Below are 17470 nucleotides of genomic sequence, written 5' to 3' on the forward strand. Positions count from 1 at the left end.
AGATCCCACATGCCGCGGAGCAACTAAGCCCGTGCGCCACAACTACTGAGCCTACGCTCTAGAGCCCGTGAGCCACAACTACTGAGCCCGAGCGCCACAAGTACTGAAGCCTGCACGCCTAGAGCCCATGCTCTGCAACAAGAGAAGCCACCCAATGAGAAGCCCACGCACCGCAATGAAGAGTAGCCTCTGCTCACCGCAACTAGAGAAAAGCCCGCGCGCAGCAACAAAGACCCAACGCAGCCAAAAATAAAAATAAATAAATAAAATTAAAACAAAGAACATCACTTAGTATTATCAATTTGCCCATGCCACTATATAAGGAAATCCTCAACTTATAAATATATGACTTCTGAAGGTTTGCTTTTACCACACTTTTTTTTTTTTAGTGTTCAACACATTTTCTCATAGTAATAATGCAGATGATAAAATATATTATTGGATTCCAGCTCTTACAATCTGTGTATGATTTCCAAGTTGTACCAGACCCATATCTTTGCCTACCTTCCCTCCTGATGCCCCACTGAAATAAAATATATAGAAATAAGAAATGAAGAAGCCAATAACAATAAATAGGAAGATTACCATAGGGTGATAATTAAACAGATTTCCGGATCTCTGTTCCTGTACTAGAAGGCATGGCTGTACCCTCTCCTTCCTTCCCCTTATCTCTCTCACCCCTGCACTTGAACTATAGATAGCTGGCGTGAACCCCAGCCAGAACACCAGCCAGATTTTCTTTAGAGAAATTGGGAAAAGCGAAGGCTTCTAGAGTACGAGTTATGTCCCCAGGACAAAAGAAAAAGTCATCTTCATTCTGGTATTTAGAGGGCCTGCTGGCTACCCACCCACACACCCTAAAGGAACACTGTCACTCCGCCTGTACCCAACCCACACAGAGCCCCTCTCAGGAGAACAATCTAGCTAAAAATCAGGCCATCTTCACAATAACAGAGGAAATCTGTGTTGGCTAATGAGTCATTCAAGCCTAAAGATGAATGAGTAAACAAAGATCACAGGCGTGTGAAGAAAGCTAACACCATGAAAGAGACTAATATAACCAGAAAAATGACCACTAAAGAAAACAGAGATAATCAGAGAGAACTTTACAAAAACAGAACTCTAACATACTCAGAGCTGCAAGAAGATACTACATCCATTAAACAAGAATAAGAGAACACAAGGTTTCAGGTTGAAAGGGCACACCAAGTGCTGAAGTAGTGAATCACATATCATACTGTAACACATTCTCGCGAAACTGCAGAATTCCTAGGGTAAACACAAGATCCAGAGGGAAGTCATGTACAAAATGGCAAGTATCAGACTGAAGTCAAACCTCTCATCAGTAGCCCATAATGCTTTAAGAAAGTAAAACATTGCCTACAGCATTTAGAAAGAAAATAATATGCAGTCCAAGGATTCTATATCCTGCCAAACTATTAATCAAAGGTGAGAGCAGAATAAAGTTGCTTTCAGACATGCAAGGACTCAGGGTTTACCTCCTCTTGGAATTAAAAGAAATGAGCTTTTAATTGAAAAACACCATCAGCTTTCTTGAAAAACAGAAAATCATTGTGTAATTTTTCATTAAACGTTTTCGTTTTACGGTTTGATTTTTTTTAATCTCATTGCTGCCAGAAGGGTTTATTGAGAGGAAAAGGGGGAAGAAGGATTACAACCATAAAATAAGTAGTTTTGGATTTACACCATAAAATAAATTACAGAGCTACTGTAGCAAACAGCAGTAAGCCTACTCTCTTTACTCTCAGTGGGCAGAGATATTCCATACGTTGCACATATAACTAACCCATAATTTTCCATGTTTCCCACCCCAGCAGCTAGCATTCCAGGACTACCTACAGTACAATCACAACTGGTTGGTACACCACATGGCCAGTAGGGACAACAGCATCAAATTCTTCTCCCATCATGACTGGAAAGACAGGATCTGGCTTATATTTAAAAGCATCATTCTGACTGCTATGTTGAGAATAGACTTTGGGGTAGAATAGTAGAGCAAGGGTAAAAGCAGGGAGAGCAGGTTAGACATCACTGTAATATTCCAGGTGAAATATGGCAGTGGCTCTGATGTGTTGGTAACTTGTGTAGTTGGTGAAAAGTGATTAGATTCTGGGTATAATTTGAAGGTAGGGACAACAGGATTTCCTGACTGGTTGGATATGGGGTGAACAAGAAAGGAGTCAATATTTCTGGTCTGAGCGGTAAAGGAGGAACAGATTGAAGGGAAGGATTAGGGATTAAATTTTGAATGTTATGTTTCAGAAGTCCATTTGACCTTCAAATAAAGATGTCAGTTATTGATTCTTGGATTGGCACATAGGTATATGTGCCTGCAGTTCTGAAGAAAGGTCTGGCCTGGAGATAGAATTTTGGGAAAAGTCAACATATAAATTGTATTTAAAGCCATGAGATTGGGTGAGATCACCTGGGAGTGAATAGAGATACGGAAGAGGTCTGAGGACTGGGACCCTAAGGCATTTCAACGTTAAGGTTCAGAGAGATGAGAAGGAATGATCAAAGATGACTAGGAGGAGCATCCAGTTGGGGTATAAGGAGAACCAAGAAAGAATGGTGCCCTGGAAGTCCTGGGAAGAAAGTGTTTCAGGAAGGAAAGAATCGTTTACTATTTTATGCTGCTGAGAAGTAACATAGGATGAGCACTAAAAATTCATTGTTGGATTTGGCAACATGGATGTCAGTGTTGACCTTGACATGACCTGTTATATTTTTTTCAAACAGCTACTCAGTTGTTAGGACAAAAATATGTATTAAGTTGTTTGAGCCCAACTACTTCACAAATGGAAGTAATAGGTTTTTTTTTTGACCTAGGGGCTTCATGTAAAAATTATTAAGAATCCCAGGGAGCGACAAACAGAGAAAGATTGGGAATCTTTTCTTTAGAGGATCGTGCTAACTGAGCATTTTAAGAGGGGGAAGCACCTCTTGCCTTTTCTTTGTCTCTGCTGAAAAGTTTGAGTTAGCAATTTTAAATCTGATCAGATTACATGCAGTTAATAAAATTGCCCTAATGTGGTGGTTCAGTATAAAAAAGTAAATCTTACCCTATAAAATGTCAGTAAGTACATCTTTGTGTGAATTTTTCTTCTTGCCTCCATAGGTATGGTCTGAATATGCGTTGCTTGGCAGCTCGGGTCAACTATAAGACTTTGATTGTCATCTGCGCACTCTTCACTTTGGTCACAGTACTTTTGTGGAATAAGTGTTCCAGCGACAAAGCGATCCAGTTTCCACGGCACTCGAGTAGTGGCTTCAGAGTGGATGCGTTAGAAAAAAGAGCAGCAGCGTCTGAGAGCAACAACGATGTGAACCACATGGCCAAGCACTCTGAGGAGGCATTCCCTCAGGAACAGCAGAAAGCGCCCCCTGTTGTTGGGGGCTTCAATAGCAATGGGGGAAGCAAGGTGTTAGGGCTCAAATATGAAGAAATTGACTGTCTCATAAATGATGAACACACAATTAAAGGGAGACGAGAGGGGAATGAAGTCTTTCTTCCATTCACCTGGGTAGAGAAATATTTTGACGTTTACGGAAAGGTGGTTCAGTACGATGGCTATGATCGGTTTGAATTCTCTCATAGCTATTCCAAAGTCTATGCACAGAGAGCCCCTTATCACCCTGATGGTGTATTTATGTCCTTTGAAGGCTACAATGTGGAAGTCCGAGACAGAGTCAAGTGCATAAGTGGGGTTGAAGGTTGGTATCCATCTACTCCACTGCGTTTTTCTGTCCTGATTGTGTTGAGGAATAAGAGACTGTGTTAATTATATAGCAAGGACTTACATAGCTTACTATCAAGAGACCTTTCATCACTCTGACTTAACAGGGAGGAACAGGTTAAACCTGAACTTTCTAGATGGTGTGATTTAAGGGCTACAGTAAGATCATACCTGATTAAATAGGATTATGCCATTAACCTGCCCCAGAAACTAAAATTATCATCAGTAAAGTCAAGGCACAGCATCTCCAGAAATTTTGCATTAAAATATACAGTTATTATCCTGTACGGTTATTATCATATCCTATGAGAGGAGATGAGAAAGGGAGACAGACCATCCAGTGGACCCATCAATGTACCAAGTCTTATTACCAGATTAGCCAGGTATCATCCCTGGATGGAGGTTTACAGTTCTCAGAACAAGATAATACATAATACCATTTTCTCTGAACTTCATGAACTCCCATAGTCTATTACATATTGTCTTTCATTGTCTTTAAAACCTGGGGGTTCCTTATGGGTATAATTAATACATTTTGGAATTTGTATTTCAAACCTAGGATTGATCAGAAAGCCATACTGAATTTGACTTTAAAGTATATCATTTAATCAGAGGAAAGAACTTAGTGTGTTTTAAGATTGCTTAGTTTGGGTTTTATTTCATTTTTCTCATTTTGTTATAGAAAGTGATTTTAATATCTTAATATTTTAATTTTTGTAATATCTTTACTGAATGTTTAGAAGAAGGAAGGGGGCAAATTCACTTATATTCTTACCATTCAAGATAATTATTACCATTTTTGTATATTCTCAGAAGGTCTTTATACCTAGGTATATGTTTTAACATAGTTATAATGATATTTATTATGCAGTGTTCAGGAGGGTAATCGTTTTTTAGAGGCTTGAAAGATATCCATCGCCAAACCTTTTTTTTTTCCAGTAATTTTTAGAAGTGTATAAGCTTAATAGGTGCTTAGATGCTAAAGAAAAAGTAAAAAGCAACCATAACCACTGTTAATGTTTTGATGTCTTTTCCAATCTTTTTGTTGTTTTTGTAGGTATACATTTTTAAACAAATTAGAATCATGCTGTATAGTCAATTTTGTATTCTTTTTTCGTTCAACATATTATGATTATTTCCTCTTGTTATTGAATATTTTAATCACTAATATTCATAATAAGGACATGCCATAATAATGTATGGAACCTTTCTCTTTAGTTGAACATTTAGGTCATTTCCACTTTTTTGCCATTATACATAATGGTATAGATATTCATAGTTAATCATTTGCTGTTTTAATTGTATTCTCAGAGTAGTTCCCTAGGAAATAAATTACCATGTCAAATAGTATCAGTTGATCTATTTTACCAAACTACTTTCCAAGAAGGTTGACCCTAATCACGCTTCCAATAGCAGAGTATAAGGGTGCTTCTGTCACCCAACTCCTGCCATCATGAAAGTTTATTTTTTAATCTATTGTTTACAAGGGGATCTCATAATTTGCTTTCTGTAGCATCTAGTGAGGTCAGATATCTTTTTCATATGCTTTTAACCGTTACAGAATGGGCTTGATGTTCTTTCCCCCTTTTTCAATGTGATTAATGTTGTTTTTTAGAAAAATATATTTGTGAGACCTTTTATATGTATAGCAAGGGTGGTAGCACCTTGTTGCATTTGTTAAAGATATTTTCTTTAATTTGGCTGTCTCCATTTTATTTATGATTTGTTAGTTTTAGAAATTTTTAGTTCTGTTTACTAAACTTAGGGTTTTTTTTTTAATTCTTCCTTTTATGCTTAGAAAATCATTTGCCATGCCATGATCAGCTGTTCATCTGTATTTTCTCTAATAGTTTTATGGGGTTTTTTTAATATTTAACTTTTTAGTCCAGCTAAACTGATTTATATTTTGACAAATGGTACAAGGTCAGGGCCTAATTTTAGATTTTTTTTCCCTTAACGTTTATTGAATAATCTCTTTTCCCCGCTGATCAATGATTCAATCTTTATCGTTATACTAAAATATTTTGAAACTAGAGTATGTTTCTAAATCTTTACCAGAGTATGTTTCTGGCCTACTATTCTGTTCCATCGATCAGTCTATCACTTCTTAGGCCAATTGCACATTACTGTAGTTATTACCCATCAAATGAGATAGTGTAAACCTTCCTTTTATTAAGTGAAAATAATTCTGTTTGAATTTTGGAAAAAAAAAATCTACCCTTGGAGAAAGAATATTGAAGTTAAAAAGCTTATCTGTAGCCTAGGTTTCTTAGCCTATATGGTCTCTAATTCCTTAAACTATTTTGAAACTACATCAAAACACATATAGTTTTGTAGGTTCCCAGTTTCTGCCATGCCCATCTGTTGCTTGTTAATTTATTTTAGGACTACAAATAGGAGTTTATCTCTCAACACATACACCATGATGCAATAATACAGTATTCTGTACAGTGTGGTATTATTGTATTTCCCATGTAGGAAATTACTAAAATAAACACTAATGCCAAACATTTAAAAGTTTTGCTTAGAACTTTACAAGAGGTAATCCATTAATGAATTTATCAAGAATCTACGGTTAAATATACAACTTTAATTCATTCTTTAAAAAAAGCACTCTTTGTTCTCAAGAGTTACATTTTGATGTGAAGGATATGAAAAAGAATTGCAAACTGTGTTTATACTTTAAGTTACCTAGTCATAGCTGGCTTCTTAAGCAAATACTTTTAACCATCAGATGATAAAGTTACTAGACCACATCTTGACACCGGAGGGAAAGATTAGTATGTAATTAACTTGACTGTTAAGTACAGATGTTAAGAAAATTTCAGGTTTAATATTCCAGAATAAAGCTGGTAACATTAACTATATGTATTTAAATTGTGTAAAACTTGAATGTATGAAACAGAATTATGAAATATGACATCTGTAGCTATGAGCAAAAGTAGCACACATTAACAATTAGTCCTTAAAAAGATGATCTACAACATTGCATTGCTGTCTGTCAACAAATAATGAATGAGAGTGAATGAGCATTTAGTTCTGTTTTTCATTTCTGGTTAATTTGGTATTCGTTTTTAGTAATTATGAAAACAGTGTAATAAGGAAGCTTAAAAGTTGCTGATAACCCTATAACTCCCCCAGAAGTAAAACAGTGAAGAGTGGTATTCAGAATAGGATTATGAATGTCTGCAGATAGTTATTTATTTTGTTTCTCTGTTTTATAGGTGTACCTCTATCTACACAATGGGGACCTCAAGGCTATTTCTACCCAATCCAGATTGCACAGTATGGGTTAAGTCATTACAGCAAGAATCTAACTGAGAAACCCCCTCACATAGAGGTATATGAAACAGCAGAAGACAGGGGCAGAAATAGCAAGCCCAATGACTGGACCGTGCCAAAGGGCTGCTTTATGGCCAGTGTGGCTGATAAGTCTAGATTCACCAATGTTAAACAGTTCACTGCTCCAGGTGAGTGATGTGCTTTTATATGTGTTTGCTAATTTTATGTCGATTTATGGCACCTGATACTCCCTTAAAACTGTTTTTATGGTTTTTAAAAAACACATTAGCAGACGCTTGATATTTACATATATGAAGAAACAAATAGTGTCATCCAAGTGAGATCTAAAAAAGGATCAGCTAAAAAATTTAAGGTTATATAAGGAATATTTACTGCATGAAGAGCCAAGCCACAAGAACCAGGTTACTGCATGATGTCTTTCTCCTTCCAGGGAACCAGATCCCACAGGAATAAAGTTTCTCAGTTTATTTTAATGTTTCAGCACAGTACTCATCCTTTAATTTTTAAACTATTTTGCATTAAGGTAGAAATTTTTCTTTATAGCGAGAGCCATCCTTTCCTTTGCCTATTTTTTACCAGTAGCTTTTTATTTTTTCAAAGTAATATAGCATTACCAACCAGGCCTGCTTTCTATATTGAATTTTGTTAATGTACTAGATTGTTTCGAACTTCATATAAAGGCATTTCATTAATAAAATCTTTTATAAAATCAAATTAACTTTATGCAACATTTCCCCTTTTACTAAGACGGTCCCATTAATTGGGATGTAATGTATTTCTCTCCACTAATCAATATCCATGAGAATTAATGAGTTCATTACTTAAAAAGACAATAGAATAATTTTAGTTAGCACCTCAGGCTTAATTTTCGGCGGGGGGGGGGGGGGGGGGGGGGAAATGTTGTCAAGAACAGAACTCATCCTCCCTCCCACCAACCTTGCCAGTTGGTAAATAAAAAGAAAAGGTTATAAGACCTTTTCTGTATTCTGTCCTTGTCCTTTACTGATAACTGTGTAATTCACAGACCTTGAAAACAGCAGTACAAATCTACTCATTCTAGATGGCCTTAAGTAATGGATTTATGAGGGCTTAATGCAATGCAAATAATGGGTGGTGACCTTTACTTTTTATTCTGTGACTAAAACTTCTTTTATCCTATGGCATTCTGTGATATTCCAGTACATAGAGCATCTTTGCTTATTGTAAAACAACAGGCTTGGCTGGGTGAGAAAGTACATAGAGATGTTTAAGAATATTTAGCTTATGATTTATAGCGGGAAATTATTAGACTAAAAAGGACATTTGATTTTGGTTGCATCTAGAGGGCTTATCTTCACACTGATTAATAATGTAGTCTGGATTAGGGTGGAAAACAGCAGCCCTCATCTCGATCTCCTCAAGTGCTGGGAGGTTTTCTAGAACCATCTCTTGAACTCTGCCCTATTCAGAGCAATAGATTTCATTGTGCACTTTTGGGTACCCTGGTTAATACAAACAATAGGTCTCCTCATACTAAGTGAAGGGCCTTCACTTTAACCCTTCATTCTGCAGCCAGCAACCGGAGATGAAACTACTTCCCAAGGTGGGTTTAAGCATATGGAGGAGAGAACTGTCTGTGACAGACATTCAGCCAGTGGCACACTAGCTACTCACAATTGGAACTCTCTGTTGGTAGGAGTGTGCTACCTAAGAATGTGGTGCTTGTTTTGATATCTTGGATGTGTCTGGAGTTGCATTTGATACAAGTATATGAGGGAGAGTTAGTTGGAGTTGTTGCTCAGAGCAGGAGAAGGAAATCAAAAAGGTGAGACGTTTATTGAAACGTAGGAATGGGAAATGAGGCTTTTTAGATGATATAGTCTTCTTGGGAGATAAATTCAGAGAATCATTGATGAGAAGAAATTGGAACTTGTGCATAAAAGCATAGGCCTAAGTGAAGTGAGGCTCTGGAAGACCAGAGGCTACATGCTGTTGGTCTTTTTCCTTTTTGGCCTTGAATTTTTTTCCCTGAAAGGAAATAAGATTATCTAGAGGGAAAAACCATAACATGGGTCTGCAGCATATTTTTTATTGTTTTGTTTGTTGAAGAATGTTTTTTTTCCTTCTACCTAATTTTAAAATTGAATGAATTGAAACTTTATACCTGTCCTGCTTTATTAAATTAGCTTTCCCTTTCCCAAGCACTCTCTTCACTTCATTTCCATGACCTCACTTTCCCCTCTCTGTGTAGCCATTCCTTCTGAGGCTTCTTATGAACTTTTCTTCTGCCTGATCCTTGTCTCTCTGTTCCTTGAGGTTCTGAGTAAGGCCTCTTCTCACTCCACATAGTAAACCTGTTGATTAATAACAGTTCATGTTATGTGTGGAAACATTAATTTAAAGACTATTCTTAAGTGTTTATCATCCTTTGTTGCCTAAAATACATTTATATGTACCACATATACCAAAAATAGACACTTATAGTGACTCCTGGGAATAACTGGTCAGAGAGAGGAGTCATGGATTTCAAGCGACAGGAAGCTCGAAACTTTCTATTAGTAGATTTAAAGCACAGGTCTCCAGATAGCTTAGGACTCTCCAGTAGAGCTCAAAATTTTGCCTGGTATATTTCCAAAGTGGTTGCCACAACCACAGTCATGTCCCAGTTGCTACCATTCAGACCCTTCTGAGTGACGTAGACAGGATATTTAACCTCTCTGTACATCTATAAAATAGGAATTAAAAGACCTGTCTCATATGATTGTGGATTGATTTAAATTGGGGATTGCGACATCTTTGTCACTTCTCCTCTGTGGCTCAGTAACCCCCTCTGGTGGTGTTAAATGACATCATTCATTACTGAGTTCTTTGAACTACGTAATCTGTTACATTGAAACATAAGGTGATTGATCGAACTATATCATTTCATTAGATTTGTATACATAAAGTAAAAATTAGAATGGAATTCTGAGAAGAAAATATAATTCTTCAACTTTCTCCCATTTGGACTTCTGAAGATGGTGGTGAGAATGGATGCCATAGTTAACAGTGTTGTCTGATTAATGAGGCATTACCATAAGAATAAAAAAATAAGTAGCACTCAAGATAGCCTCTGCTGAATATAATTGAATCTTGAGTAATTCATAAGTCAATTCAGAATCCTGCGAAACATCCTGAAACATCAAGTACGTTGTACTGAGCATCAGATTCCATTTACTATAGATACAGGAAAATGCCAGCTAAGAGAGAGGTTGCATGTTGACATTTCTCCAGATAAAATGGATTTTTACTGTGTTAGAAATATACTTCTGAAATCACTTTTTAAAAAGTCACTCAAAGCATCATACATCTAGCAAGATGTTCTCATTCTCAACACAACTTCCGTAATTGTCTATTCCATCAAATGAAGTAATTAAGAGCCTTGGGTCAGTTATATCCACACTGGTAGAGTCCAGTGTTGGAAGAGTTAAATGATCAGCTCAACATGGTGATAATACTGTCCAAGCTAATCACACTGTATACACTATCATCAGTTCACATTCCCAATCATTGCTCCAATAAGGAGCACCCAAGATTTCCTCAAGGACGCCTTAAAGTAGATCTGATTCTATAGCTATGTTTAAGAGAAATAATTCTTCCACTGGTTATTCTCATGAGGATGGTATTTCCAATATCATGTCTTTCTCACAATCTTTGAGCTTAGACCCAGGAACCCTGGTTTCTAGTCCCTGCTCTACCACTAGTTAGCATTCGGCTTTGGGCAAACCTTTTACCCTTGCAAAGCCTCCATATCTTCATCTCTAAAATGGAAGCAGTAATTCCTGCTCTACCAGCCTCAGAAGATTATTGTAAGGAACAAATGAGATAATACATGTGAATGTGTTTTTAAGATTTAAGCTCTGATGGTGCAATGGTTAAGAATCCGCCTGCCAATGCAGGGGACATGGGTTCGAGCCCTGTTCCGGGAAGATCCCACATACCACTGAGCAACTAAGCCCGTGTGCCACAGCTACTGAGCACATGTGCCGCAACTACTGAAGCCCACGCGCCTAGAGCCCGTGCTCCACAACAAGAGAAGCCACTGCAATGGAAAAAAAAGCCCGTGCACCGCAACGAAGAGTAGCCCCTGCTCATCGCAACTAGAGAAAGCCCACGTGCAGCAATGAAGGCCAATGCAGCCCAAATAAATTAATTAATTAAATAAATTTTAAAAAGATTTAAATAACTACTGCAGAGCAGAATAAAGAAAAAAGAATGAAAAGAACTGAGGACAGTCTCAGAGACCTCTGGGACAACATTAAACGCACCAACATTCGAATTATACGGGTCCCAGAAGAAGAAGAGAAAAAGAAAGGGACTGAGAAAATATTTGAAGAGATTATAGTTGAAAACTTCCCTAATATGGGAAAGGAAATAGTTAATCAAGTCCTGGAAGCACAGAGAGTCCCATACAGGATAAATCCAAGGAGAAACACGCCAAGACACATATTAATCAAACTGTCAAAAATTAAATATAAAGAAAACATATTAAAAGCAGCAAGGGAAAAACAACAAATAACACACAAGGGAATCCCCGTAAGGTTAACAGCTGATCTTTCGGCAGAAACTCTGCAAGCCAGAAAGGAGTGGCAGGATATACTTAAAGTCATGAAGGAGAAAAACCTACAACCAAGGTTACTCTACCCAGCAAGGATTTCATTCAGATTTGATGGAGAAATTAAAACCTTTACAGAAAAGCAAAAGCTGAGAGAGTTCAGCACCACCAAACCAGCTTTACAACAAATGCTAAAGGAACTTCTCTAGGCAAGAAACACAAGAGAAGGAAAACATCTACAATAACAAACACAAAATATTTAAGAAAATGGGAATACGAACATACATATCGAAAATTACCTTAAATGTAAATGGATTAAATGCTCCCACCAAAAGACACAGACTGGCTGAATGGATACAAAAGCAAGACCCATATATATGCTGTCTACAAGAGACCCACTTCAGACCTAGAGACACATACAGACTGAAAGTGAGGGGATGGAAAAAGATATTCCATGCAAATGGAAATCAAAAGAAAGCTGGAGTAGCAATTCTCATATCAGACAAAATAGACTTTAAAATAAAGACTATTACAAGACACAAAGAAGGACACTATATAATGATCAAGGGATCGATCCAAGAGGAAGGTATAACAATTGTAAATATTTATGCACCTAACATAGGAGCACCTCAATACATAAGGCAGATACTAACAGCCATAAAAGGGGAAATCGACAGTAACACAATCATAGTAGGGGACTTTAACACCCCACTTTCACCAATGGACAGATCATCCAAAATGAAAATAAATAAGGAAACACAAGCTTTAAATGATACATTAAACAAGATGGACTTAATTGATATTTATAGGACATTCCACCCAAACACAACAGAATACACATTTTTCTCAAGTGCTCATGGAACATTCTCCAGGATAGATCATATCTTGGGTCACAAATCAAGCCTTGGTAAATTTAAGAAAATTGAAGTCGTATCAAGTATCTTTTCCAACCACAACGCTATGAGACTAGATATCAATTACAGGAAAAGATCTGTAAAAAATACAAACACATGGAGGCTACACAATACACTACTTAATAACGAAGTGATCACTGAAGAAATCAAAGGGGAAATCAAAAAATACCTAGAAACAAATGACAATGGAGACACGACGACCCAAAACCTATGGGATGCAGCAAAAGCAGTGCTAAGAGGGAAGTTTATAGCAATACAAGCCTACATCAAGAAACAGGAAACATCTCGAATAAACAACCTAACCTTGCACCTAAAGCAATTAGAGAAAGAAGAGCAAAAAAACCCCAAAGCTAGCAGAAGGAAAGAAATCATAAAGATCAGATCAGAAATAAATGAAAAAGAAATGAAGGAAACAATAGCAAAAATCAATGAAACTAAAAGCTGGTTCTTTGAGAAGATAAACAAAATTGATAAACCATTAGCCAGACTCATCAAGAGAAAAAGGGAGAAGACTCAAATCAATAGAATTAGAACTGAAAAAGGAGAAGTAACCACTGACACTGCAGAAATACAAACGATCATGAGAGATTACTACAAGCAACTCTATGCCAATAAAATGGACAACCTGGAAGAAATGGACAGATTCTTAGAAATGCACAACCTACCGAGACTGAACCAGGAAGAAATAGAAAATATGAACAGACCAATCACAAGCACTGAAATTGAATCTGTGATTAAAAATCTTCCAACAAACAAAAGCCCAGGACCAGATGGCTTCACAGGCGAATTCTATCAAACATTTAGAGAAGAGCTAACACCTATCCTTCTCAAACTCTTCCAAAATATTGCAGAGGGAGGAACACTCCCCAACTCATTCTACGAGGCCACCATCACCCTGATACCAAAACCAGACAAAGATGTCACAAACAAAGAAAACTACAGGCCAATATCACTGATGAACATAGATGCAAAAATCCTCAACAAAATACTAGCAAACAGAATCCAACAGCACATTAAAAGGATTATACACCATGATCAAGTGGGGTTTATTCCAGGAATGCAAGGATTCTTCAATATACGCAAATCAATCAACGTGATACATCATATTAACAAATTGAAGGAGAAAAACCATATGATCATCTCAATAGATGCAGAGAAAGCTTTCGACAAAATTCAACACCCATTTATGATAAAAGCCCTGCAGAAAGTAGGCATAGAGGGAACTTTCCTCAACATAATAAAGGCCATATATGACAAACCCACAGCCAACATTGTCCTCAATGGTGAAAAACTGAAACCATTTCCACTAAGATCAGGAACAAGACAAGGTTGCCCACTCTCACCACTATTATTCAACACAGTTTTGGAAGTTTTAGCCACAGCAATCAGAGAAGAAAAAGAAATAAAAGGAATCCAAATCGGAAAAGAAGAAGTAAAGCTGTCACTGTTTGCAGATGACATGATACTATACATAGAGAATCCTAAAACTGCCACCAGAAAACTACTAGAGCTAATCAATGAATTTGGTAAAGTAGCAGGATACAAAATTAATGCACAGAAATCTCTTGCATTCCTATATACTAATGATGAAAAATCTGAAAGTGAAATTAAAAAAACACTCCCGTTTACCATTGCAACAAAAAGAATAAAATATCTAGGAATAAACCTACCTAAGGAGACAAAAGACCTGTATGCAGAAAATTATAGGACACTGATGAAAGAAATTAAAGATGATACAAATAGATGGAGAGATATACCATGTTCTTGGATTGGAAGAATCAACATTGTGAAAATGACTCTACTACCCAAAGCAATCTACAGATTCAATGCAACCCCTATCAAACTACCAATGGCATTTTTCACAGAACTAGAACAAAAAATTTCACAATTTGTATGGAGACACAAAAGACCCCGAATAGCCAAAGCAATCTTGAGAACGAAAAATGGAGCTGGAGGAATCAGGCTCCCTGACTTCAGACTATATTACAAAGCTACAGTAATCAAGACAGTTTGGTACTGGCACAAAAACAGAAATATAGATCAATGGAACAGGATAGAAAGCCCAGAGATAAACCCACGCACATATGGTCACCTTATCTTTGATAAAGGAGGCAAGCATATACAGTGGAGAAAAGACAGCCTCTTCAATAAGTGGTGCTGGGAAAATTGGACAGGTACATGTAAAAGTATGAAATTAGAACACTCCCTGACACCATACACAAAAATAAACTCAAAATGGATTAAAGACCTAAGTGTAAAGCCAGACACTATCAAACTCTTAGAGGAAAACATAGGCAGAACACTCTATGACATAAATCACAGCAAGATCCTTTTTGACCCAGCTCCTAGAGAAATGGAAATAAAAACACAAATAAACAAATGGGACCTAATGAAACTTAAAAGCTTTTGCACAGCAAAGGAAACCATAAACAAGACCAAAAGACAACCCTCAGAATGGGAGAAACTATTTGCAAATGAAGCAACTGACAAAGGATTAATCTCCAAGATATACAAGCAGCTCATGCAGCTCAATAACAAAAAAACAAACAACCCAATCCAAAAATGGGCCAAAGACCTAAATAGACATTTCTCCAAAGAAGATATACAGATGGCCAACAGACACATGAAAGAATGCTCAACATCATTAATCATTAGAGCAATGCAAATCAAAACTACAATGAGATATCATCTCACACCGGTCAGAATGGCCATCATCAAAAAACCTACAAACAATAAATGCTGGAGAGGGTGTGGAGAAAAGGGAACCCTCTTGCACTGTTGGTTGGTATGTAAATTGATACAGCCACTATGGAGAACAGTATGGAAGTTCCTTAAAAAACTAAAAATAGAACTACCATATGACCCAGCAATCCCACTACTGAGCATTTACCCTGAGAAAACCATAGTTCAAAAAGAGTCATGTACCAAAATGTTCATTGCAGCTCTATTGACAATAGCCAGGACATGGAAGCAACCTAAGTGTCCATCATCGGATGAATGGATAAAGAAGATGTGGCACATATACACAATGGAATATTACTCAGCCATAAAAAGAAATGAAATGGAGGTATTTGTAATGAGGTGGATGGAGTTAGAGTCTGTCATACAGAGTGAAGTAAGTCAGAAAGAGAAAAACAAATACAGTATGCTAACACATATATATGGAATCTAAGGAAAAAAAAAAAAAAAAGGTCATGAAGAACCTAATGGCAAGATGGGAATAAAGACACAGACCTACTAAAGAATGGACTTGAGGATATGGGGAGGGGGAGGGGTGAGATGTGACAGGGTGAGAGAGTGTCATGGACATATATACACTACCAAATGTAAAATAGATAGCTAGTGGGAAGCAGCGGCATAGCACAGGGAGATCAGCTCAGTGCTTTGTGACCGCCTGGGGGGGTGGGATGGGGAGGGTGGGAGGGAGGGAGATGCGGGAGGGAGGAAAAAAAAAAAAAGATTTAAGCTCTGTATAGACCAAGATATTCACATTTACCTTTAATGTTATAAAATTTGTGCTACATATATTTTTGTTGTTTTTCTTTCTCTTTTTCTTCTTCTTCCTCTTCCTCTTCATCTTCCTGCTGCTGCTACTGTTTGGTTTTAATATGCTCAGTTTCTTTTCTTGGTAGAAGTCAACTTTCTGAGAGTCAACCATCATTGTACTGTAGACATGCAAGAGAAATTTCCTATTTGACGATCTGCCAAATAAAACAGCTCTGCTATTTTATCAGCCTCTGAAACCACTGGCTTCAGAATCATCATCATCATCATCATCATTTTATACTATGTTCCAAGCCACTATCCTTTTTTTTTAATCCTCACAGTTACCTTGCAAAGTAATATTATTTCTACTTAACACGTGAAGAAACTGAGGCTCAAATAGGTGTATCTTGTTGAACATCTCAAAGCTAGTAAGTGATGAAGTGAGAATCCAAACAAAGTTTGTTTGTTTTAACTCCAGAGCCTCCCCCAGTATTCCTCACTTTTTGTTGACTACATGAGCCGATTGCTTAATTTCCAGAATTTATTCACAATTCCAATGAATATCTGAAAACAAACCTATCATTTTCAACATCAATTGGTGATTCAGAGCATGTATCATACAGCCAGACTAGACAACCTGTGTTCAACTCTTTGTACCTTAGGCAAGTTACTTAACTTCTGTGTCTCTGTTCATCATTCATAAAGTAAGAGTAATAATAGCACTACTCTTGTAAGTGTTATAATGACTAAATGAGTTAATATGTGTAAAGCACTTAGAACATAGTAAATACTTACTAAATATTAAGTAAATAAAAATTTTTTAGGGAATTCCCTGGTGGTCCAGTGGTTAGGACTCCATGCTTCCACAGCTGGTGGCCCAGGTTCTATTCCTGGTTGGTGAGCTAAGATCCCGCAAGCCACGCAGCACAGCCAAAAAAAAAAAAAAAAAATTTTTTTTTTAATTCATGTCTTAACTGTTCTTTTCTTCTAGGCTCTTTTTTGTAATATTATGTGCTGAGCCAGCTTTTGGCTATATTTCTTCTTTTTGTAGAATGGGTATACTAGACAGTCATTGATTATTGGTCAGCCAGTATTTGATCTAGAAAAGGCAGTTTGACCACAGTACCTTAGCTATCTGCTAAGGCCATTAGCCCCTCTAATGTAAACTAGACAGGCCAAAAGGTAAGAGCTTTGCCCTGATGCTCACAAGCCATCACGGACTCAACAGTTGTCATCTGTTTATGGTTAACTTAGTAAAAATAAAAATTTTTTTAAAAATCTGACATATAAAATATTGAAGTGGGCTTCCCTGGTGGCGCAGTGGTTGAGAATCTGCCTGCCAATGCAGGGGACACGGGTTCGAGCCCTGGTCTGGGAAGATCCCACATGCCACGGAGCAACTGGGCCCGTGAGCCACAATTACTGAGCCTGCGCGT

General features: G+C 37.2%; 1 protein-coding gene across 2 annotated transcripts in view; it reads left to right on the forward strand.

Moving 5' to 3' along the window:
* Positions 1 to 17470, forward strand: part of GLCE (glucuronic acid epimerase) — a 129157-nt gene that overhangs the window by 107398 nt on the left and 4289 nt on the right. For both annotated transcript variants that reach the window (XM_082383323.1, XM_082383324.1), the window contains exons 2-3: positions 3140 to 3735; positions 6983 to 7228. In XM_082383323.1, coding sequence (XP_082239449.1) covers positions 3153 to 3735; positions 6983 to 7228 — 829 coding nt within the window. In that variant the 5' untranslated portion in view covers positions 3140 to 3152. The remainder of the gene's footprint in view (positions 1 to 3139; positions 3736 to 6982; positions 7229 to 17470) is intronic.

The sequence above is a fragment of the Balaenoptera borealis genome, assembly GCF_965194805.1.
Source record: "Balaenoptera borealis genome assembly, chromosome: 3".
Classification (NCBI taxonomy): Eukaryota; Metazoa; Chordata; class Mammalia; order Artiodactyla; family Balaenopteridae; genus Balaenoptera; species Balaenoptera borealis.